Raw genomic sequence first — 24,390 nt, forward strand, 5'->3', positions numbered from 1 at the left:
TTGATCATTGATCAGGTGCGACCTGAAACCTCTAACACTAGACCGGCAAAGTATTATGATATTATTACTTACTCATCCATAACTCATAGCTATTAAATTCAATTTATTCTTCATAAATTGTATGTATGTGTCTGCGGAAAATATTAATGTTGGAAGTGTTGTTGATAAAAAATGTGAATTTTAATAAGCTAATAACCTTCTTACTTCCTACTGCTAATTTGCGCATGCCAAGTGTATAAATTTTCATGTCATCGAACTACGCAGCATGGATTTGCGCGCCTAGAGAACGAAAGCTAAGTTATCGATAATTTTTCTAATCATTTCCCTGACAAGAGAAACCACAACTCTACTCCCAACAGTCTCATTCAGTTTTCAACAAATATCAACTCCCTGTCAAATTTAGTCAAGTTTATAATCCCACTCCTCAGTTGATTCTTCTTGAAAATTTCACATTCTCTAGGGCACGTGTCATTTCATATAAAAATCATACACGACTGTTTTCCATCCTTACCTACCAAAATGCTGTAGCCTATTCTTTAAATAAATCAACAGCAACTATTTTTACAAACTTGATCCTCTGTTGATTTTTCCTCAAACAACTACACCATATTTGGCCCATTCCATACTCTGTAATCCTTCCAAATTCGTTGCACATTTCATGGTCTATTAGATATAGTAGTGCCCTAGAAACCGACCCAAAAACTTCAAACTAATAAGTACACATTTCTAAAAATAACACCTTCACAGTCAGCTCAGTTAATAAATTGATTACAGATAGGCCTATGTACAAAGGTTGGCGACCAACTGTCTATTCGGCCATGTTGCACTTCTTTATTAATATTATTATTCTAATAACAACTGACTCGACCTCCGCTCCACTCGCACCTGCTATGTGCTAATTACAGCTGCCCTACCTATAAACCCTACTTTTAGTGCCTATAAATGCTATGGTGAGATCCACTTCAAACTGTCAGCATGGGAAGTATGAATAATTGATGTTATTTATAAGTATTGCTGACAGGATAAAGTGAATCTCACTAAAGCAATAGATAGTATGTATATCTAGACAGTATGTATATCTAGATAGTATGTATAGTATGTAGACTAGGCACTAGTATATTGTTGGCAAATATAGTTATAGTTAGCAGTGTGGTGTCACCGGCCGGCTTCAAAAATCGATAACCGTCGTCTGCAACTGTTTCGTGAAGGCACTCCTCACTTATAGCAAGAGCAAAATTGCGTGAATTTCACTTCCTGTTATCCTGTTAGAATGAGCTCGAGTGACATTTAGATTGAAATTATCCCATACACTGAGTTTATGTGAGAACAGTTTGCTGCAAAATAATGGTTGTAGCTTGAACCTTGGTGTGGCGAATGAAAAGCAGACAGATAAAACAAGGCTACAAAACACCTAGTAAAGACAAAGTAAAATACTGCAAAAAATATTTGGTCGATTTTAGTATTGATGGGACGAAAGCCTCGCTTTTTAATAAATGTCTGCCCTGCTCATTAGAGATATAATCTCATTGGTCCTTATGAAGTCTACACACATTGAAAGACTGAACATCTATTTATTGATTGGAAAGAACAAACAATACAATAGTCACAGTATAAAGTGAATCTCACTAAATCAATATATAATATGAATAGTTATAGAGTATTATTTTGGTAGTAGACTAGGCACTATGTGTGAATACTCTTATAAGAACTAATGGTATTCTGTTTCTGTTCGACAGAGCCCACATTCATAGAAAAGGGAGGCTTCATAGCCTACTGATCAGTGTAAATGATGAATTAGTCGGTGCAATTACTGAGCTTGAAAAAATAAACGATTTATAAAGGTTTCGTTTACAAAACATCGAAATAAATTGGAAACTCCACTTTCCTCATAGTGTCAATCCAGGCTTTAACAATATTCCTAGTGATAAATCCTCAGGATTGGAACACTATTTAAGTATTTATTTTGTGAGGGAAATTGGAAGATCTCTAAATGTATTTATAGAAAAGAGAGGTACATATTAAAAGACCCATTATAGCCTTATTTAAATGAAAACTATTAAGAAATTGTCAAAAAACCACGATTAATGAATAATCTGATTAATATGAATAATTACAGATTAATATGAATAATTACCACAATATCAACTTCTCAACTACACAAAATGTGATAGCCTTATTTTATGTTTGATTGTAATCTATGACAAACCATATCTGTCTTATTGTTATTTGAAATGTAATTGACACATGGACTGAATGAAGACCTCAAAACACATCATATTGCGTGTGAAAATAATATTTAACCACACATTAATCTCATTGGAATTGGGACAGTTATAAAGATTTGCTTTATAATTACGGAAGTCAACCAAGATGAGTGGTTATTAAAATTTAATTTCAATGAATTTTAATTCCTAATTAAATTCTAGATGGCGAATTAAGATGTATTTATTGTGTCAAGTAAACTAGTGTTCATGTCTGCAATAAATTGGTATCTTCATACATACAATACTTGGTGACATAGAAGTCACCACTTCTTTGTTGATTCAAATCAACCCGATTTCAATCGGGTTGCAGTTGATTTCATAGTATTTTCCTGATTCATTTGTCAATTTTAAACAAAATTAACTGTTTTAAGGTTGAAACAATATAAATGTGAGGATGTGTAATTTCAAAACACTCAACTATTTAATAGTTGAATCAGCTAGTAAAATTCCACTACTACTGCATAACAAAAGTACTGAGATAAACAATATATAGATAACTACTATATACTCCACATTCTTCTAGCTGTTAGTCGAATGTTGTCTATATGTTGATGCAGATAATGGGTATGTCATGTTATTATAAAGTTCGGATTATCCGAATTTCAACGTCTGTTGTTTGTCAATCATTGTTATTATTCATAGTAGATGAATGAGAAGATGACAACAAAAACTTATTACACTGACATTGTAGGAAGAACCGGAAAACAAAATTTGATTATAAAAAACTGCGCAATTCGCAATTCGATTCAGATATACAGAGTGATTCATAATTATGGTAAAATATTTTAATACGTGATAGTAGAGGTAAAAATAAGAAAAAAAGTTCATATAAACATATATCCATAAACGATTCATTAGCGAGCTATACAGAGTGGAAGATTTAGCCCGGAATTCAGTTCCTCTGGTGAAATATACCGATGCTGAATTGTTTGGGTACTAGTTTTTAAAAAACTTATGCTGGATTCATATGGAAAAATATCTGAAAAATTGAATAAAACTAGTCTGGAAGCTGTAGTGTGAGTAGTTTTTGAGAAAAAAGTTGAAATATGCAAAAAATCTAAGCAGAAAAACATAGACTTCTACGTTTGATGCCCAATAACTTTCTTTAATGACCAGTAAACAAATAATTTTTCGCAATAAAAATTGTAGAGAATTTAATTCTGAAAAGAATTATGTAAGCTGTGTAAACTAAATTCAAATAAAAGTTCATAAACGTATCATATATATTTTGCTTCAAAGTTCGTTTGAATAAATTATATTTTTTCAATAAAACAATATTGATCAGCAATAATCAATATTGATTATAGTCTAATAATCTATAAAAAAAACCCTATAATCTAGAACAACCTTTCCACTTCTAAACAATAATTTCTTCTCTGCCAAACGTAAAAAAATCATTCTATTCAAAATCATGATTGAACGGGATTAGTTCTATTTCCTAGCTACAGCAATTCCTCTAAGAGGAAAAAATAGAATTATCAAGGTTAAATATTATTCTCATCCTTGATCATTCCTGAATGGTTATTCTCACAATAATGTGAGGCTAATTATTAGCCTCAATATTCAGTACACACCTCAGTACAGATTCCCATGATACAGGAATTATCTTCAACTCGACAACTAGCATTTTCAGTCTCAATTATATCGAGTAGTACAAGCAGACTTATGAGAATGATGACAGTAATGTAAAATTACACTGATTATCTATCATTCTCCGATGTAATTTGTCTCAGTGAAAATACACAATATATAATACAGGCCCATTTAAAATGTAATTAATCATAATGTGACAAAATATTTGGCAGAGAAACCAGGAACCTCTCAATTACAATGATTAGGAGATGAACGTATTGTATGACAATATTGTATTTCTTCAGTAATAATGTTTATTATTTGGGTATTATTTATTCGATTTTTGCTGCATTTTATAATTTATCAAGTATTATTGCAGTATCACTTATTGGAAAATGATATTATCACTGTATTATAGTTTTATCATCTATAATGTATTATTACAGTACAATAGACTACTGCATTATAATATACTACAACCATTATATTTACTGATAGGCATAGACTCCACACAACGGATGTCCAGCTTGAGATCAATGATATGAAAATAATAATAGTGCACCACTTCCGTTGATGATCGAATAAAATTCAATTCAGCTCCATTAGGTGGCATTACTGCTGTACTACTTCTCAAAAGCCAATCTATTATTGGAACAAGAGAAGAGTAAGTTGCAACAGCATAGGCAAACTCCGAAGATAGTCGTCCTTTGAGTACCGTACTTCACGCACAGAATTCTCGAAACACTACAAAAACCGTTACGCAACGATTTTGTTGAGTACGTTTCTATAGTAAAAAATAGAGCTGAAGAGAGACTGAAAATGTGGCGTGATCAGAGCTAATCTTCTTTTAAACACGCAATGGGTTGTGGGCCTGAAAGCATCCAAGCCAATACCACTACCCTATTTGCTTTACAACATAGTCCTGTATTGAATGTATCTGCTTAGCTCTGATTATCAACAATTATAATAAATAATACTGAATCTAATCCAGTATGATAGATAGAGGGTTATTGTGAGGAATATTGGATGGCAATTAACATTACAATAATAATTGTTTTTGGTTTTGAATGTACTGTGAAAAATAATAAACAAATGAAAGATTGACAGTATTATTATACATGTAAATGTAAAACTGAAATTTCTCGTAAGCTTAGGAACTAAGCATTAAAATTCAACGTGTTAAAAATACAGAACTAAAGAAACAAATGAAATAGGTTTATAAAAATGTAAATTCAAGATTTTAGAACAAGGCACAAGGCCGAGATTAATATTTACTGTATATTACAAATAATGAAACAAAATAAAAAGTCATATTAAATGTAGCATGATAACAGAAAGGCATAAAGTGAACAGACATTTCAATTATTCATTGATCCACTTATTCTATACTCTGCTGTGCTGACCTTGAAAGATACAAAACTTTAGTGGGTATCATAGAAGATATCGTATCTAATATAGCATAAGCATTCATCAATTTCAAATAATTAATTTTGAATAATAGTGGAACTAGTATAAACATTAAGTGAATAATCGCAGTTCTCAACATGACATGCAGCGTTGTAAACAAGCCAACATCATACAGTGGTCACATCAAATTGACAAACTTGTCAAGGAATACATTCCTGGTTGGTTGCAAACCCCTAACCACTAAACGACTACACTACCGTAATTGGTCCTGGTAAGTGGAGGGGTGCAAAACCAACCCCTGACAAACAGGTAGGGTTGTTCTATTAAGTGGCAAAACAAGAACAACGACCTCTTTAGGTATGAGTGCAGCATGATTTTAGACATCAGAAAACGTTTCAGACAACCAATTACGTTGGTACACGTTTTTTCAATCAATTGTCAAGTTTACAAATAACACTATAAACAGGAGAAAATAAAAGTTTCAATCCCAAAACCTCTTCACTTCACAATGTTGATAAATAATACTTTGTAGTAAAAATAAGAAGCTAAACTCGTTAGATATGATACCCAACAAAACTATTTTTCTTAAATTTGTATGAAGTAGGCCTACTATGAATACACTTCTTGTCTTCATCCAATTTCCATCAAGTATTTATTCGTTATATCGTTTCATGATAAGTTTCATCAACACATTATCCTATAATTAATGGAAAATGACTAGATGTTTCACCAAGACACCTCTAGACATGCATAGTGCATATCACAGCGTGCATGTCTGTAATGAATTTTACACGCCTAGAGTTTGATTTTTAGAATTTTATTGAACAGGGTCCATAAACTATTACTTCAAAGTGATCGCTAGAAATCTTCTCTCATCTAATTATATAACCAAATTCAAGTACTTGATCATGATTTTTGGAAACATCTTTTTTCATTCATTAGATTTATTAGGACAGAATGCATTTATTCTGAAAACATCTAAAGTATGTCCTGTTGATCAGAATTAATTTTGTAGGTTGAAATTGAAAAGTAAACAAACTTTTCTGGCCATGTTGACGCTTGCCGCTTTACCACCGGGATCCGTAAATGAGATTTATGATAATGCAAAATATAATGTGACACGAAATGATCGAACAAACGAGTTCTTGTACCACCCTCCACTACAGTTTGAACTAGTGAGGCTTCTGCCGGGATAATTAGCGAATATAGGCCTAGCCCTAGAAAATGTGAATCTGATGAATGACAGCAGCAATTGGCTAAACATTGAGAGAAAGGGAGAGAGAGAAGTTGGCAAACACGTGACTGGGAGTGACAAAGATTGAGAGAAAGCTTTGAGAGAAACAAGTGAATGAGGTCGACTTGAAATATCGATTCGACAACCCTCCCCCTACCTACCCCTAGTCCCTACACCCCTCACAGGGCACCCTTGCCAACAACCCCCCCTCCCACCAAAGGAGACGCCGCGACGCACCTCTTATACATATATATAGAGCTTGAAAGCCGGTCGCGACTCAGCACTGGGTCAAAACCATTCAAACGTGGCGTGACAATTCTGCTACAAGCTCACTAAGCGTTGCTCAACAACCATTTTCCTCCCTTTTTTCAATGAAACATATTTGCAGAACTCATTTTCCGGATTTAGAGGGATTTTCTAGCACGTACAGTTACGTTTTACAGATATTACACTACCAACAACTACCCTAGAGAGTCCTGTTAATAAGAGTGTTATTATTGTTGACTTAAAATTATTGTACAACAGGCTTATGCCCAAAACTGTCCCTTTTCAAATTTATACTACAGTCCAAATCAAAATTTAGGTTAAGCAACTTATCACTCATCAAAATAACAATATTTATTCACACTTCAAAAAACAAACACATCATCAATTACGAGAAGATATGACGATATGAGACTTGTGGCAGTTGGTATAACTTATCAATGACTATTTTAGGTATGAATTTGATCAAAATCGTTGGAGACATTTTCGCGAAAAACCCTGTTTTTGACAACATTTCCGCCATTGTATCCGCCATCTTGAATTGCATTCGATCGTAATTGTTCGTGTCGGATCCTTATAGTGTAAGGACCTTAAGTTCCAAATTTCAAGTCATTCCGTTAATTGGGAGATGAGATATCGTGTACACAGACGCACAAACACACACACACACCCACACACTACCCAAAACCCACTTTTTGGACTCAGGGGACCTTGAATCGTGTAGAAATTTAGAAATTGGAGTACCTTAATTTTTTTCGGAAAGCAATACTTTCCTTACCTATGGTAAATAGGGCAAGGAAAGTAAAAATCTACCGGACCAAAAACGTTCAAATTTGGTAGGTATGTTCAGTTGGCCCTTACAGGCGCACTAAGAAATCTTTTGGCGATATTATAACTCTAAGGGTGGTATTTAAGGGTTTAAAGTTCGTCTTTTATCATGTATATTCTTCTTATTCCAATATCTTAATTATAATTGAAATGTCCATACCATATGTTAATATAGAACTATAATCTAGAGAGAGTACCTCTTCGAAACAGTTGTTCTGGTAACTAAATTAATAATTTTGTCAGGTTGGCATTAAGTTGAGTTGACTTTGTTAGGTTGGCACCAAGTTGAAGATTGAAATGCATTTATCGCGGAAAAATTGATTGGGCACTGCAATTTACTACAAAAGCTCAGCTGGGATGCAATAATGTTGTGTAAAGGTAGGCGCACACAGATCGGACGGACGGCATGCATCGTACGGATCAGATGATTATATTTGATGCATTGTTTTCAATTGGAGTTCGCATACCTATCCGCATTGTATAGGTATGCGCACTCCAATTGAAAACAATGCATTAAATATAATCGTCTGATCCGTCCGGTGCGTGCCGTCCGTCCGATGACGATCTGTGTGCGTCTACCTTTAGAAGGAATTTGAAATAACGCCAAAGATACGCCCAAAATTAGCGTTTCTCAGCTTTTCTGCGTTTCCTGACCTTTTTCAATAATTGATGGAAATATATTAAAAAAGTTCAGTACATAGGTTTAGCTGAGGTGGAAGAATTTTGTTCGCCAAAGATACGCCGATATAGTAACAGGTGTTTTTCGAGATCAAATTGACATAATACGTTCAAATTCGGTATAGAGGTTCCGCTGCGGTCTACGTGCAGGCGAGCGAAGCGAGCCCGCTGATCTCATTTTTGGACAATCCAGTCGTGGGTCCAGAATTCGGTACAGAGGTTCCGCTGAGGTCTACATGCAGGCGAGCGAAGCGAGCCCGCTCATCTCATTTTTGGACGATCCAGTCGGGGGTCCAGGAGGCGGAGCCCCCTGGCTAGACGGATATGGCGAGCGAAGCGAGCCTGACGGCTAGTCAATAAATAAAATTAACGAGCGAAGCTCGGTGCACCGATATTTTAAGTGAATCAGTGAAAGAAAGTTACTCAAGTGCCGGTAATTCAATCTTGAACAAAAGACAAAATGGGTGTCATTGTTCGTAATATTGTTCTATATACGGATAAGTAAAATTCTATAGGATTTTGGATACATAAGAGAAGAAACCCATGAGGATGTTTAGTCAAACAAGAAAGATAGTTTATTTTGCGAGAATGAGAGACAAATGAGAAGATACGAAAGAAACTCAATGATGATGAGAGAAGCCACATAAATCAAGTTATTTTATAACTATAGATGACCTTCCTCAGTATTAAAAATAGATTATTTTAGTAGTCTCTAAAACGAAATATTTTGTTGTGACATCACTATTGAAAGTATTTCTATTATGAACTCGGCACTCAAATAATTGGATTGACAATAATAAAATAATTATAAAATAAATTATAGGCCTACTTCAGTACGACGTACCTACTGATTTAAAATGTTATTAAACAGTTGATTGTGTCAGGACAGTCAGAAGCTACTCAGTAGAGCTCTGAGAGTTTTCAAAGTACTGTAATGAATTTAGTTTTAAACCTTATATAACAACTAGCAGGTTACCTGTCCTTTGCACTGGGGAAAATTTTGTGTTGTAAATGCAATCTTCGTATGTCCAGGAAACATGAAAAAATGGAATAATAATTTATTATTTTATCAAAATTACGTGAATAAGCTTTATCAGAATTGAAAATTCTCAGCAAAAAAATTATTAAACAATGAGTTTGATCGGTTTCGAACCAGCAACCTTTCATTCGTCAGTCATACGTGCTACCAATTAAACCAAGGAATCACTTGGGAGTAACCAACTCCGTTTCGTTGAGCTTTTATCGTTGTTTAAACTTTGAATCACAAATTGGATAATTTGTTTTATTATATAATTGATTGATCAATAAGGATAAAAATAAGCCTATAAACCATCCTCGGTTAATTCAGAATATTGATGTGAAAGTGTAAGTTAATCAGTTTTATAGTTCATAATTGATACGTCGATCATGTATAGCCAATTCCTTCCTTTATTATTACAGATTGATAAAAGGTCCTACAATTCCAAAATTGTACAAAATACCTCCTATTAGCAAAATGAACGCAAATACGATCCATAAACGTTCTAGTTCGCCTTTTTCACTGATAGAATATATCCAAATTGATGTATTATTGGCTCATTTGATTTAGCATGAAAATTGATAACAGCCGGGTTTCAAGTTGAACTACGACCTGAATTGTTGATATGGATAACATTATTATCTGACGATGAAATATAAAACAATTGAAACAATTCTCAATAAAATTATAATGGAGGACCAGTAAGTTCTTTGAACTCTTGAAGCTGTCCCTGATAATATTATGTCTTAATTAAATTTACCATAAAATATTAATCTGTCAAATCCAAAAGGCTACCACATATTTTATGTATATTTGCAAGATTCGTTGCAATCATTCAATGTACAGTATAGTAGAGAAAAAATGTTGACAGACGAAAACTGAGCTTTATGTAATCCTAGTCAACAATCAGGTTATTGACCGCTTATAACTGAAAGTATTATTGAAATTACAATTGAACAGACCAAATATGGTTTTACAAAGCTTGTTACGAATCGGCAACCACATCTACATTACTATTACAATTTATACTGTTCAACCCTGCAGTTCCAGCGGAAGATATTTATTTAGAAATTATTATATTAATGCAAGCAAATGATTAAATAAGTACGGTAACTCTCAATAAATTATTGTTCATCGGTCAGTTTTTTTTCTCTGAACGGGTGATTAAAATGCGTGAGGTGCACTGAAAATGGCGTCTATTGATCGTTTCCTTTGTGCGTGAGCCAAGTTGATAGCATAGAACAGAATGGAATACAAAAATATTACAAACAGGTAAGGGATGGGGGAAACCGGCAACGAGATTGCTGCGGGATTTCTTCGGCTACTTTCATTGATAGGATGGAGACAAAAGCAACGGCCAGCGGTTATGTGATCAATAAACAAACATCAATACGAAGGCGAGAGGAGAGGGGTGGTAAACAACCCTACTCAAAGGTGAATCTTCCAAATGGATAGACAGAACGAATCAGCGATAGAAAGTATTGAAGAATTTTATTCTGAAATTTCATGGAACGTTAAAATTATACTGAAACTCTATCAAATTAACTTCGAATGAAAAAATAAAAATCAAACAATTCTTTACATAAAAAACTCTCCTGTATTTTATCTTTGCTATAAAACGAAGCCATAGTTAGGTTTCATCAGATCTAGGATTCTTTTGAAAATGTAATATTATTCTTTCATTTATGTTATCTATATTATCAATAGTAAGACAATAAATAAAGAGGAAAATCGATAAAAGTGGAAACTATGAAAAATTATAAAGTAGATTATTTTTAAATAGACAGATGGATAACGTTAGTAAAATTGATAAATGTAAGACTTGGATCAATTAAGCGTTGAAATTCAGAGCATTCATCAACATTCAATGCTTCACTGACATGGATAAAAATAAATTTGACAAATTGTTTAAGGCAGGCCACTAATGGTAGGACATACATGATAAAAATGCATGATACAAATGTCGTCATACATTGATGTGTCATTACAGCGAAAGGCTTCCAGCAAAGTTTTTTGAGGTTAGGTTTTTGTATCTCCGATTTTTTTTTGTTTTTTTTTCTTCAAAAAGGTAGAGTATTATTTGATGTTAAACTATTTATCTATCATTATAATTTTGTAATTTCCAGTTGGTTTATTCATTTATTTCCATGGTTTATTTACTGATATTGGTTGTTTATTATATGTTAGAAGCCTCTCGCTGAAGACAACATGCATGATGGACATTTACGTGTGCATGATAAACATGCATTTACATGCATCTTTATCATGCATGTTATACTGCTAGTGGCAAGCCATAGCTGACAAATTGAGAGAACTGGTGATAATAATATCAGGTTAAAGAAATAATTATTATGGACCACGTGCCACCTGGAATATGAACCAGTTATAATATTACAATAAGTGTTTTTCAATTTATTTATCAATAATTATTATCAAACGTGAAGTTTCTACTCCTCTTTTCCTAATAAATTATTCGTCTAATATAATTATGTAGAATAAGAATGAACAAATGGGAGCAATTCATAAGATGTTTTTTTTTAAATTGAAAAATTATAGATATGGGTTGTCAGGATTCACAGTTTTCAAGAGCCAAATCGTTCTTAGTTGAGCTCTGCTCTACTTGCTTCGTGTTAGATAACAAGTTATCTCTTCACTACAGTTAACTCATTAACAAACCGAATATCAAGCTTTTGTTTATATTTCTATGAATTGATTGAGTGGCTTAGTTTTTTTTTTACTTTTATTATTCTTTGTGTTCATTCATTACTTGGGATTGCATAGCAGAATAAATTTCAACCTACAGAAGTCTGTGATCTAATTGAAAACTTGAAACTTGAAGTAGTTTATTCCATAATTTCAAAGGAATTGTGTTTCGGACGAATCTTCAAAAATACAATAATTTTCCAATTCGTTCCTCAATGAAACCTTAATAATGCAATCGATAATAGATAAAAAAATTTTTTTAATATAATAATGAATTTCAAGTACATCTTACGTACATCCCCTTAGCACATGAGTTAGGAATGAGGACTTTTGATATGTTCTCCTCCTAACTAGTCTCAACAAAGCTGCAAAGTCAAAAATTTTGTTTAAAACATTCCCTCCAAAATCCTTTGTCAATTGGTCTATTGTTGAAAAAATGGAGATTTCACACTCAACACTAAAGCTGCTGCAAAAGGTGTAGAGAAATTCGTAAAAGTGTAAAATTATACATCAAATTGAAGATAATTTAATGCTCTATGAGCTCATAATCAACATGGATTTTTCCCATCGATTTCCAAAAAGTTATAAGTGCAAAAATAGAAAAAAATTGGTGGCAAACGTGTCTTTTTCAAAAATGTCACACTTTCAAGAACAGATATCTCGAAAACTAGAGGAGATATGAAGAAAATTGAATAATGAATATTGTAGGAAATTATGTCAGCTTCAATTTGTTATATGACATTCAAGTCCTTAGGATACATAGTTTTTGAGTTTTATACGAGAAACCAAAAAATGGTACCTTTAAACCACCCCCCCTTAGCACAGGGTGTAGGGGTGGGGACTTTTGACACGTTTACCTCCTTACTACCCTTAACAGAACTGTGGGTTCAAACTTGTCAAAATTGTCTTCCAAACATTTCCCTCTATACCCTTTTTTGAGCATTCATTGCCTGGACTAATTGCAATTCAGCAACGATACAATAAAATCGTTTTGAGCCTACCAAGCTATTTACTGGACATGAATAATTCACAGTAGGAAGAATGCTCAAACCATATTCTGACCAAAGAAGTAGGACCTAAGCTCTGAATAGAGTTCAGTTGATACTTTATAAAACTCTATAAATAAACTTCATGAAAGGTGTGGGATGGGAAAATGTGATATTATATCGCAAATTACATATTCATGACAATCGATTTCTCAATTTTATTCAAGAGATCTGCCAATATTTAGATATTTATAGGCAGGTATAGTTAACTTTTATAGAACTGGTTATCTTGAAAGATGAAAGAGAAGTTTAACTTGTAAAGGAAACGTTCAACTGTTTAACTATTACAAAAATATATAAATTTAGCATTGAAATTTTCCAGGAGTATTTCATTGCTAGTTTGTTCTTTTTTATGTAACTTGATATATTGTTTGTACAATAGTAACTAAGTTGAATATTGCAAAGGAATTTGTCAATTACGGTAAACGGCTGCTCTGTGGTGAGATCGCCGTTATAATGACAGTGAAGGAATATGGGAGAACAGCGTTGCCGCTTTCCTACCTGCCACTGCCTTCTATATAATAGGAGATATCTGATAACAATGTTAACTCATCATTCTTGTTAAAAATAATCAATTGCATTTTATTAGCAAAAAATATTTTTTCAATTATATTTAATAAAACTTTTTTCCTCCAGCTACTGTCTAAAGTGCTTACTTTACTCCCTGGAACATAATACTAAAGTGTCACTTTTTCGCTCTCGGGACGAAAAAAGAGAAAAAAATCCTAGAGCGTAAAAGTGACTCCATTTAAATAACATGGGAAGCATCTCTATTTTAATAACTTACATTTGAAATATGTTAGAAAGTCTAAGCTCAGATGAGGAAGCATAATAGAGGTGTCTGTCATTGAGTCAACTGAATTCAATATCACAACCAGAAATTTGATCAACTCATGAAATATGATATTACATACTTAATATTAGTAGACGATAAAAATTTATACATATTTTATTCTATTCAAAATACCTGCCAACAAATATTTTTCATCTGCAATTCAAATTTGAAACTTATGATCTGGAGTCAGCTATTTATGATAGCCGCCCAGCTGATAATTGTTACAACTTTTGCTGATAGAGCAATCGATAGTGCCAATTAGACGACCGGTTTTTAGGTTTTAGATTTTAGGTTATGTTGTTAGCAAACATTGTCACCAATAACGTAAGTTATTAAAATGATTTGATTTGCAGTTTCTATAAAAAAATGTTGATGGAGGAAAAATGTTGTGTACATCACTAGCGAAAAATAAATACTTTTTCTCCCTCAGGAAAATTGTTGCCCTCGGCTTCGCCTCGGGCTTCAAACTTTTTTCCCACAGGGAGAAAAAGTTGTACTTTTCACTCTAGATATACAAATAACTAGATTGTAACAAATAACTAGTGTATTCATTATTGAGATTGAATATTTTGTTAATTAGTTACATTCCTTGATTGTTAAAAAACAATGTGGCAACATTGCGGAGCTAGAAAGGGATAGCACAGTCTGCTTTGTCAAATGATAGACAAGGATAGCAACACCAATGCTGATCAAATACTGCCATTATAACGTGAAACTCATTATAGTACAGCCCAATAGCCACGACCAATTTCAGTAATGGTCTGAAACAGTAGACCAAAACAAAACATATCACCATGGTAGTATACTAAAGCATAGGCCTACATTATTAATTATCTATTTTCGGCATACAAATTTTAAAAGGTTCCAATTTGTAATAATTAAAAATATGTAAAAACCATTAATTCTACTTTTTTATTGCAAAATATTTATGCCTAATTTTTCTATTCATAGCCAGAATAGAGTAGAAAATCACGGGATCTATAAATTATTAGATAAATAGACAACTCTCCTGTTAAATGTATCAAGTTAGGGGCTATAATGTTATACGGCATAGTAGCCTATAACATTAATGTTGTCATACAATTTCAATGCATTTTTATGTAAAAATAAGCCAAACTAACTGTATTTTCTGTACAACGTATAATCTAGCTTGGACAGTGCAGCCAGTGTGTACAGCCAGAGACAAGAAATATAGGTGCTTATGCTTATCCTTTATCTATGGTACAGCTATGATCTTGCGTCTGTGAATACGCGCATTGCTCCATAAATGAGAGAGAGACACGTTATAATGACAGTGGATAGAGATAGGAGAACAGCGTTGCCGATTCTCTGCCTTGTCACTGCCAAGAGGATAGATGATACCGGTACCGTATATCTGTTGTAATATATGTAAATTTAATTATGATCTGGACTGATTCAGCAGTGGAACAAATAAGCTGTGATAAGATTTATATTAAATGGACTATTGAAATGGAACTTATATTAGTATTGTATTGATTCTAAATTACTGAATGACGAAACTCTATGTTTGTAAAAGCTCTTGAGTTAATGAAACATTATTATTAATATTAACTGTTCATTCTTGTTCAAAACAATTTATTATATTTTATTCGCCAAGAAAATATACTGTATTTTCTGACTATTTAATAATAAATTTCCGCAATTGAGATTGAAGAGTTCGTTAATTGATTACGGTATATTTTTGTATTGTTAAAAAATACAAATGTCAACATTGCAGAGGAAGAAAATGATAGCGCTATCTTAACATGGCGTTAGTTGATTAACATTGGTGTTGCTGTCCTTGTCCATCATTCGACAAAGTACGTTACCAGATCTTTTTTTAACAATGTATAAATATAATTAATTGGGGAAATATTCAATCTCAATTATAAAAGTGTATAATTAAATCATTGTAAAATATATTTTCCTGGCGAATAAAATATAATTGAATATTTGAAACAAGGATGAACAGATCAGGATGAGCAATGTTATAATTCGGAAAAAAGGCTGAAACAGGCACTTCGTTCTAGCGTGTTTCGGACGCTATTTTCCAACCGATAATCATGAAAATGGTACCAAATTGTTCAGAAAGATTTGGACATCTGGCGCCGTACCGCCAAATTCCAATTTTCCAACTATAAAATGACTTTAAAATTCGATGAACTTGGAGAAAATTTGGCAAAGTTTGACGTTCAATAGAAAAAATTGATAAGTGATATCAAAATTTGGCGGTACGGCGCCAGATGTCCAAATCTTTCTGAACAATTTGGTACCATTTTCATGATTATCGGTTGGAAAATAGCGTCCGAAACACGCTAGAACGAAGTACCTGCAAAGAACTCTATATCGAGAAAGCTTCAATTCCCTACTAGCCTTTCGAAAAAGTGTGGTCGAACTCACTAACACAGTCCCAACTGCTATGAATGTGAGTACACACACTCACACCGGAGAACCGGAAAACTGGTTTTCGGTTGTAGAAACAATTGATTGTTTTTGTTCAATGAGATATTGCCCGTCTTCTTGTCTGCGCTATTGTGTTTTATGTTATATACTATATTCATATAATATGCTCTATTATTCTATATGCTTATACAGTAGTTTGACATCCATATTATTATTTATTCCCATTTCATTTCAATATCACATGAAATCTGTACTATATTCTATTTGTACAGCTATTTTGGAGACATGGTTCATTCTTCTCTCATCGAATTCTTTATTATCCATGTTGGGCCATGCATGGCAATTCAAATTCAACCCAACAACTTTACATGATACTACCCGGGAAAAATTTAGTTTTGGAGAGATCAAGTTTTACATGTTTTTTTCTTATACTGTAATTAGAAAACAACCAATCATTCCTAAATTCTCGAGAAAAAGTAAGTTATTGGATAATATGAATGATTAATAGTTCATGCTTCAACGAAAATTTCTGCAATAAAAAAATACTTTTAGTATACTGCAAGATTTCCAAGATAAGCCAATTCTCTGTTCACTTTTTTTCATTTAGGTACATTTACTTTCTTTGAAGTAGTAATAGGGTACAAGTATTCAATTGGAAGAAAGGTGAAATGCAAAAACTAATGTACAGTATGACACTGTACATTGTCATTGTCCAGGAGTGGTAACGTTGGGGGGGGGGGGAGATTGCGCAGACTGCGTCCTTGTCATTGTAGTGAGGGGGGTTTCCAATAGGGTCTATATTGTAACGACTGACGATCTTCTTCTTTGGAATGTTTTCTGAAACGTGCAGAATCACAAATACTTTGCTTCTGAATAAAATTATGCTTATATGAATCATAAATTTTTTGGGTTTAGGCGCCTGCTGGCGCCTGCGCGGTAGATTCTATTAAATTCATAATTGACCAGAAATGAATTCGATTGTTTATAAAATAGAAAAATAGACAGTTATCAACTGTCTATTGTTCAGTTGTTTACAGGCCGTTGTACATGGTGATCTGCACTTGTTTTGGTGAATCAGGAATTAGGTACTTCTCGTAATATTTGCTACCGTATATTAGCCCAGTTCTGAATCGTGCTAATACAGTCACAAGTACTTTGCTTCTGAATAAAACTATGCTTATGAATCATTGTAGCGTTATAATATTTAGCGTTGTTGTATGATTTGAATTTTTGTGCCCTGTTATTTATTTATTTATTAGATTACCACAAACAATATAATGATCGGGAAAGAAAAAACAGGCTATTGCCCAAATTTTTTCAATTTCCTAATTCAGTTTCAAATTGTGCAAATATTATACATAGGTTATGTCCATTTCAATTTTCTACACCAAATCACAATCTGAGAGTATAGATTAGAATAAAACAAACAATTTTAAATTTTGATAGATTGATAGTAAAACTTTTGTAAAAAAACGTTAAATTCACAAAATAGAGAATAAAACCACTTAAATTTGGAGCTCGAAAATATAACGTTCACCTTAGCTATATAACAGCTGTTTCATGTTATCATGTATAATAAAAACCAATTTGATTTGATTTGATTTATTATATTATTGGAATCATTTTTTGTTTGTGATTTTCCATGATAATATACATATATACATTGAAATATTTGTTCATGTACTCCAAACAATATTATTACTGGAAAAATTAATTCCTATCTAGAATCAAAATAAATATATTTAAATCTCAAGAATGAAGAATCATGATTTTTATTTGTCTTTGCATGAACCATTTTATTAACAGCCTTCAGCACTTACTGTATCTATATAATACTGGTCGTCAGGCTCGCTTCGCTCGCCATATCCGTTTAGCCAGACATTTAGTCTGTACCCCCGACTGGATCGTCGTAACATATGATGAAAATGCTCAAATGAAAAATGCAGGCAAGCGAAGCGAGCCAAATCATATGGTCGAAATTAAAAAAGGTACATCTCTTTCTATGTTGCTTTCTACCTGAAAAACATAGTTTTGAAACTTCGTTTTCCTGATGCAATGTTTAGGCCTACACGTGGCATGGATTATTAAGTTTTCAGCTAGAACAATTCTTGAGACAAATGCTAAATAAACGTCTACAGTTTCATCAATGCTGTATCGGCAATATGAAAACGCATGCAGGTCTTTCAATGAAGGTGTTGTTATTTAGATAAAGAAATTATATTCTTCCAGTTTTATTTAATTAAAATTTCAAAATTATTCGAGCCCTGATAGAATGACTGACTCACTGTACATAGGCCTATTTTGAATTCTTCTAGATTTCATTACGTCAAGTTTTAAGAAAGACCCTTGCGAAGTACGGGTTACCTGCTAGTAACTAAATATGTTGTATATCTTTAAATAGCTGAGATATAGGCCTTGCTCAAGCCTGATAGAGCATTTTCTTCCAAACCTTACGTTGACAAATATTGATAAGTACATATATCTCAACACTCTTCTACCGGTTTGTATTATAATCCAATTATCAAAAGATGGCAAAATTTGATAAGTGTATGTACTGGTAGGCTATTATAAAATCTGAAAATCAATAACCTCTATTGAGAACTACATAACCCATACAACTTTGCAAACAGTTCAAGTTTGTTTAACTTGATCAATACTTGTAAATAATATCAATTAATTGTTGAAAAATATATTCAAATTTCTAAATAATCGATTTTTAAGATATTTCCTATACTGTTACATTGTGATTTGAAACATTTGGCAGATGGCAAAACATGATATCTCTGACATCACTAGCAAAAATCCTCAATTAAATAAATTCAATCCTCAATTTAAATAAATGTTTTATTCCTTTATATTTTATATTCGAATAGTCAATGATCAGCTGATTATATTAGTGTAAAATGGGTAAGAAAAAATATGATAGATAATTTTTGCAGCTATGCCAAACTTTCAAATTGCTCTCCTGAAAAGTTTACAAATCAGCTTGTGTCATCTACCCACAGAACTGTTTCGAAGAGGTACTCTCTCTAGATTATAGTTCTATATTAACATATGGTATGGACATTTCAATTATAATTTTAAGATATTGGAATAAGAAGAATATACATGCTAAAATTCGAACTTTAAACCCTTAAAAACCACCCTTAGAGTTAAAATATCGCCAATAGATTTCTTAGTGAGCCTCTAAAGGGCCAACTGAACATACCTACCAAATTTGAACGTTTTTGGTCCGGTAGATTTTTAGTTCTGCGAGTGAGTGAGTGAGTGAGTGAGTGAGTAAGTCAGTCAGTGAGTGCCATTTCGCTTTTATATATATGGATAGTGCACTCATATATTAATGAACTTGGATGTCGATTTAGAAGAATTAGTCAAATGAAGTGTTCTTTGATAACACTGTTGAAGCAATAGAATACAATCAATCTATAGCCAGGCTACTCAAAAGCAGATCAGTCATGTTAGAACAGCCGCAGAATGAGTAGACAATGCAGTGTATAATAATAATAATAATAATAATAATAATGGACTTTTCTAGGAAGAGAAGACTGATGTGAGAGTGAGTGCGCGTGTCAATTGTGATAGTGGTGCTACTCAATGAACTTCTTTCTCTAGAAAGAGAAGACTGATGTGTGAGAGAGCGCATCGATTGAGAGAGAGTAGAGCTATGAAGACCGATGTTTGTGGGCCAGCATGCTTTTTCACTCCGCTCCCCATCTCATCTGTTAAATTTACCTAGTACTACACTTTTTGAACAGCCTTCCTAGACATGCCCCTTATTATACCGGTATCAGCTATTCTCTATAGATGACAGTGGGAAGGCAGAGAGTTGACAACGCGGTTAGTGAGCATTTACCCGTACTTTACCTACTAAATATTACTATTATTTTCCATCAGTCTATACATACAAAAACCCTGCTTCTGTATGTTACATTTTTGAGAGCTAGGAAAGGAGTGCCCATTATAGTTGCTGGGATAATAATACAATGACTTTCACGGACATTAAATTACTTGATTACATAATGCGATAAGCGATTGCAATGAATGAATTCATGATATTCTAGGCATGATCTCCAGCCAAGGCCAAACAAAACAATCTGATATAGTTTACATATCTTCAACATCTGCGTACATCATTTCCTCTCAGATTTCATTAATATTATCAAACATAATTGGAGAACAAAACATACAAGCACAGTAATAGGTTTAACTAATTAACAGTTACAGAGGCAAAGCTGGAAACTGTAAAACTAAAGAAAATTACAATAAACTGAAATACATAAACTACTATTTTGCCATTTTAAACAAAGACATGCAGTAAATTAATAACAAAGTGTTTAAAATGATAAAATAGTGTGTTGATGCATTGCAGTTCCAAATGAATCAAGAAATCATTATAATCAATTAAATTAATTGAGTGAAATGATCTTCTAGTTATTAAGAACAAGTTGTCACACCATCACAAAAACAACATTGGAGGGTACAATATCTTCAACTGTTGTTATTTTTTTATAACTTCCAGGCTTGTTTGTGGGTAATGGATGCAGATGTTGATGAAAGATGAGTGGACCTACAGCTTTCGGTGGGTTCCTAACCGCTGGAAAGCAATTTTCAAATTCATAAATAATAATTGGATAAGTTTGTTTCGACATTGGGTCTAGAATGAGGATGGAATGCGCAAGAATACTGGAGGAATGGCCTGGTCCTTGATCGTTAATTTGGATATAATGTCGACTTAAATAATCGATACTGTAGCTTATTGTCAGTGCGTTAACGGAGTCAAACGCTTCCCCTAGGCCTAGTGCTAGGGGAGTCCAGTCTACTGCGTTTTGCTAGATACTTTAGCACAAAATATTTCACGCGATTTTTCTTGTGATTCTTTGAATTATAACCATCTATATAGTCACATCGTCACATTCGTTTGCGACTCCAATTCGGGATGCAAAGCGATTACAAAAGTCAGAGACCATCCACCACTGTGAAAACTAACCGGTAGGGTAAACATTCAACTATAGTGTTGTCCACGTTATAATGTCAGTGAAAAAGATAGGGCAACTGCTTTGCCGATTCTCTGCTTCCATAGAAGACAGCTGATACAGGTATATCTGATGTATATATTAACTTTACGTCTATAGTGATTAATGTATACTGATGTAATATTAATTCAGTTTATTTGTCTGCTGTCTCATTCAGGTTTCTGATTCTTCAGAGGCACCCTCAGGGGGGGGGGCTAAGACACAAACTGTGTCATTATAGGTGCAGACTTATGCGCCTATATATCTATATTTGTACAGAAACAGTGATACAGATTTAAATCAGCATAGCATCAGCTGATGAAAAGTGGAATGCACGTGTTCGTGGCGCATATTATGCCAGTACGCACCTTTTGAAAATGGAACTCTTGGGAGGGTTCAGATATATAAAACCTTGATGGGGGTCCTAAAAAAATGTCAGAAATGTAAGACATGACTTATAAGACCGAAGGGTGCCTAAATTAGAAGCTAGTAATGATATTTAGGATAGGTACCACAAGATATTCAAGTTGGAGATTAAATGGAAGAGCTGTTGTCAGATCCACTGAATATGAACTGAATAAATCTCTTCAGTAACTACATTTTAACGCTATAGTTTTGTAATCAATTTTATATGACCATCTCAAACAGGTTTAGTACCTCGAGATGCAAATACTCAATTGGCATTGCATTTTATTTTGTAATAGTATTTACTCATGTTGTAAAATTTGTATTGCTTTTATTATGTATTTTCTAAGATTTTCAAATTTGTATTGCTTTTATTATGTATTTTCAAATTTTTCCTTAATATGGACTTGAATAAGTGTAATGTAAAATATATCAGATTGATGGAGATTATTATTTGGTACAATAGATTTTGAAATCACAAAACTTGTAAAATCTGTTTTTTAGAGCTGGTCAACAAGCGGTCACCAGTCCTATAAGGGCACTAGACCTAAGTAAATCCCTTCTGCTTCATCCTTTAAAAGCAAATTAAAACAAAAAAAGAGGGAATCCAAAAATATAAAATTTTTGAATCCTGAATTCCAATTTTCAATTTAACTGCAATATACATACGGTAACGGTTATGCGCAAGGCGCAAACCATGTGTTTGGATATTGACGGCAACAAACAATAACCTAAATTATATTAAATTCCTAAACATAAAAACAATAGAAAATTAATTTCAAAGAGTCTTCTGTTTTATGATTATCAGTCAATAAGAAAAAACAAAAGAAACACAAACAACAAATCGCGGAATAGCCTAATGATCTTTGCTGCTCAACGCTACAATTATGTGTCTGTTTGTTTTTGAAATTGCACTAACCAAAAAAATACTTTTAAAAATTGATAATAAATTCCTACCTTATGTCACGAGGTAAAGTCTTTAAAACTATGAAGATTTTTTGGTGCTTCACTATCAATAACAGTGCAACCGCTGTTATTGCTAGTTCCCATGCTTTTAGATAGATCAATATTCCAAATAAAACTGGGACTAAACACACTGTAAAGCTTGATAATTCAGGCATTTTTATATTAAATTGATTTATATACTACATCAGACAATGCTCATATTGAGCAAATTAAATCTTTGATACAAAATGAACGGGCGCGGAGAAAGCAAGAAATCGACAAAGCTGAAGCCGACCGAACACCGAACTGAAAAACCAATGCTGCATGCTGGTGAGCTCGCTTGTGGGTGTCATTGTAAACAGCTGATCTCAATATTTCAACGGATTATATAAAATATAATGCATCATTTATTGGTGAATGCTAATTATTAAACGGCATTTCTAACAACAATTTCAATTAATTCTCTTGTTAAAAATTGTTCTATTTTCTATTTATGAAAGTGAACACCGAATTTGCCTTGAACTAACCTCAAAGTTGCAGGAACAAGCGCGAAAGTTCAAACAAAAGATCTGACTACTCTGTGATACGGTACCTACTATAATAATAATTATAGTACATTAGTAATATCTAATTTTTATTTTACCACCCATCAAATTGCCAAAATAGCATTTAACTTACATTCCATTAGATTTCCGTTGTAAAACATGAATGATATGATCCGTTATATAAACATGATGATTGAATGATACAGAACTAGCCAAGTAAATAGAACTACAAAGTTGCCGGTACAACACTGTTGTACAGTAGACATTTTTTAGTACGGTACCTACTAAACAAAGTTATGGCACAGATAAAAAATATAACATAAGTTTATACTGTACCTAATGAGTTGCTAGCTTTAATCTTAATTAGTTAAGATTTTGTATTTATTTTAACATTATTCTTGTAGTTTAATCATTTTTCTAGGAGACTCAAAAAAAAAGAAAATCACATTTAAAAAACTAAACTCAACTGAGTAGGCTACTTATACTTTTACGCGTTATGCTCTCCAAATAGAAAATAAAGACGATACTAATATTAAGACATTTGAAAGTAAGAGACGCTTTTAGAACAATCTTCTTCCTCAGTGGAGGCCTCGAATTTTCTGACCCGTCAAATGGTGAAAGCTATTGGCACTCTTTTGAATAGGGATATCTATATTTTCAATTTTTCTTCTGTCTGTGACCAGTGTATATACCGGATAGACATTGTCGATTAATAAAAACACAAAAGTTCAAATATGTACACTATAATCTCAAGATGGCCGATCGAAGAGACTGACAAAACATACAATCTCCTCCTCACTCAAAGAATAGAGAGGGAGGTTAATTAGCTTCTCTCGAAGCACTTTCTTGAACACTCTCACCTCCAGCTCCCGCACATGCAGTGGAAGTCTATTGTAGATTTTTAATGCGCGCATTGGGTAGCAAGTGTGCAGCTTAGCCAATCTAGAGTAGGGAAGGTCAATGTTGTCTCGCCCTCTAGTTGAATAGTTGTGTATCTGGCCTCTTGCTTAGAGTGTGTGAAGTTGGCCTTTCAGAAGCACAAGGGAGTTCAGCACATATTGACTGAAGACAGTGAGTATTCCCAGCCTCCTGAACAGCGGGCGACAATGCTCCAAGTATGGTGATGATGTTATTATACGAATCACTTTCTTCTGTAGGAGGAGAATTCTGTCCCAAAGTGCAATCCCATAGTTGATGTGGCTATGAAACAGACCATGGTATGCAGTAACCA

At 33.3% G+C, this 24,390-nt stretch overlaps 1 protein-coding gene across 2 annotated transcripts in view; it reads right to left on the reverse strand.

Annotated features, from left to right (window-relative positions):
- Positions 1-22,935, reverse strand: part of LOC111049836 (long-chain fatty acid transport protein 4) — a 39,095-nt gene extending 16,160 nt beyond the window's left edge. The window contains exon 1 of one of the 2 annotated variants that reach the window (XM_039423611.1): positions 22,627-22,935. In XM_039423611.1, coding sequence (XP_039279545.1) covers positions 22,627-22,790 — 164 coding nt within the window. In that variant the 5' untranslated portion in view covers positions 22,791-22,935. Of the gene's footprint in view, positions 1-9,223; positions 9,430-22,626 lie in introns of those variants that run through there. The other variant, XM_039423610.1, reaches the window with a different exon arrangement.
- Positions 22,936-24,390: the final 1,455 nt, after the last annotated feature.

This window comes from Nilaparvata lugens, chromosome 3, assembly GCF_014356525.2.
Source record: "Nilaparvata lugens isolate BPH chromosome 3, ASM1435652v1, whole genome shotgun sequence".
NCBI classification, from domain to species: domain Eukaryota; kingdom Metazoa; phylum Arthropoda; class Insecta; order Hemiptera; family Delphacidae; genus Nilaparvata; species Nilaparvata lugens.